This window comes from Arachis ipaensis, chromosome B07 (genome assembly GCF_000816755.2).
Source record: "Arachis ipaensis cultivar K30076 chromosome B07, Araip1.1, whole genome shotgun sequence".
Lineage (NCBI taxonomy): Eukaryota > Viridiplantae > Streptophyta > Magnoliopsida > Fabales > Fabaceae > Arachis > Arachis ipaensis.
Genome location: NC_029791.2, coordinates 5,957,293 through 5,959,393, shown reverse-complemented (window position 1 = coordinate 5,959,393; position 2,101 = coordinate 5,957,293). Strand labels below are relative to the sequence as shown.

At 35.2% G+C, this 2,101-nt stretch overlaps 1 protein-coding gene across 3 annotated transcripts in view; it reads left to right on the top strand.

Moving 5' to 3' along the window:
* The window catches only part of LOC107608086 (structural maintenance of chromosomes protein 3), a 54,276-nt gene continuing 52,346 nt past the window's right edge, over positions 172-2,101 (top strand). For 2 of the 3 annotated variants that reach the window (XM_016309975.2, XM_021107145.1), the window contains exons 1-3: positions 172-288; positions 854-890; positions 1,086-1,161. In XM_016309975.2, coding sequence (XP_016165461.1) covers positions 876-890; positions 1,086-1,161 — 91 coding nt within the window. In that variant the 5' untranslated portion in view covers positions 172-288; positions 854-875. Of the gene's footprint in view, positions 289-853; positions 891-1,085; positions 1,162-2,101 lie in introns of those variants that run through there. The other variant, XM_021107143.1, reaches the window with a different exon arrangement.

The window sequence follows — 2,101 nt, the reverse complement described above, 5'->3', positions numbered from 1 at the left end:
TTTTAAAAATATATTGATATTATTTTTCTAAATTTAATTGTACTGATTGCGCTCTTTCTTCTTTAATCCTGTATTAAAAACAAAAACCGAAAAATATCCCAATTTTTGCCGCTTCTTTTTTTTCCCGCTTCCTCCACGTCCCCCCTTGAAAAAGTAGGCTAAGGTGCGCCACTATAGCGCACGCTTTATCCTGCGCACCCCCAGAGAACGAAAGTAACAAAATGCTTCTGCAGCTCTAACTTGGATACTACTCAACACACTGTTTACTGAACCTTCTCCGTGCCTCAGGTAACTAACTCTCTCTGCAATTCTCAATTCAATTTTCATCCATAAAGTTGCAACGAATTCGTAACATGATTCTTAGTCTGCTAATGCGTTTTCGCTCTGTCTTTTTTTTTTCTTTCAAATTTCTGAAAAATTTTTGAAACCCTAAAAAGGTTCACGAGGTAAATATTACTCGGATTTCTTTGCGTTGGTGCTTGAATTCGAGAGCACAACGTAAAGTAAAACTTCACGCTGTGATTTTGTGCTTGATTTTCAGATTTGAAAGTCAAAGTTGCTTGGATTTTTGTTTTCTTAGAGCGAGCTAGCATCCGTGTAGTTTTTTTTATTTTTTTTAGTGTTTTCGTTCCTGATTTTTTTCGAAAATTGGATTAGTAAAGTAATTAAGCTTTAGCTTCACTTGGGTGTGTGAATGCTCGATATGGAGCAAGTGGGTTTTGAATTCTCTTGTGATGGTAACTTTTTTCTCATTTTTGTGTGTGCACTGCCGCTGTGACCAAAGAATGCATATAAATGTTTTTTTCCCCCTAATTTGATGGATGCTTATGGATTGTTTGCTTAATTATCGTAGGTACGGTTACTTCAGTTTCAACATGTACATTAAGCAGGTAATGTCCCTTGGGATGTGAATTATTTATTATTTATTACTTATGGTGTAATCAAAATTGGTAGAATTGGTTAAATTATGTCTTCTTGTTACAAAGCCTGCAGTGCTCCTCTTCTGGACATACTACATAATTTCTTTGCTTGAAATTGGTTCCTTGCCAACTGGATGTTTGATGCATTTTTGGATTGTTTTCTAGGTTGTGATTGAAGGTTTTAAGAGTTACAAAGAGCAAATTGCAACAGAGCCTTTCAGTCCTAAAGTTAATTGTGTTGGTAATAATTTCTAAAGTACCTTTGTAGATGCTTTCTACTATTTATTCTGGAAAATCCTTTAAAATGCACGATTACTTGGTTTGCTGTTTGGTAACCTTGTAAACCATGGCTTGGGTAAAGGCTCCTCTGTTGTAGCTTTTGTCCAAGCTATTCTTTGGGGTTTATAAATGTGAAACCAACAAGCAATTGGCTAGGTCAGTCATGATATGTTGTAGTCGCAACTCAACAAATTACATTTTGAGGCAATATGTTCTAAAGTGTTTTGGTGAATTTTCTTTCCTAGAAAATATTCTCATAGCTTGATAGACATTAGTTTCTGTAAAATCCTATTAGTGATATCATAATGGTTTTTTTAAGAGGGATTTGATTGAGACAGATAAAACATTAAAACTTCAAAAATCAATGGCGAAGAATTACAAACGAAAGCTAGATGGGTAAAAAACCAAAACAAACTTGCCAATCCCTAAACATGTCCTTTAGCCATAAGATTTGCTCTAGATATATCATATATGCAAGTGGCTGAATCTTACCCCAAATCAAGTGACGTGTCACATGATTATCTTCAAGAAAGTACATTTAAATTTTAACTAGCCAACTTCTTCGTATTGTGGCATAGCAGATTGTGATAAAAGTTTAGCCTCTTCATCTCCCAAAACCATGGAAGCTAACCTTAATAGCTGCTTCAATGAGTGCCATAAGCAAGATGGGAAGTACTTTTGGTTTTTCTTATTGTGAAGTTCTTTCCTTCTTCCATCTAGTTTTGGATAGAAAAAAACTTCAATTGAAAGAGATCTATTGGGTTTGCTTGACAATACTCCTATGTCTTCCATAGTTTTCGATGGAGGATGGAGGATCATGGAAGGGTGGTAAAAGGCCGGCATAAAGTTTTAGTGGATAGTTGTGGCGGAAATGGTGGATACGTTAAAAAATATAAAATATA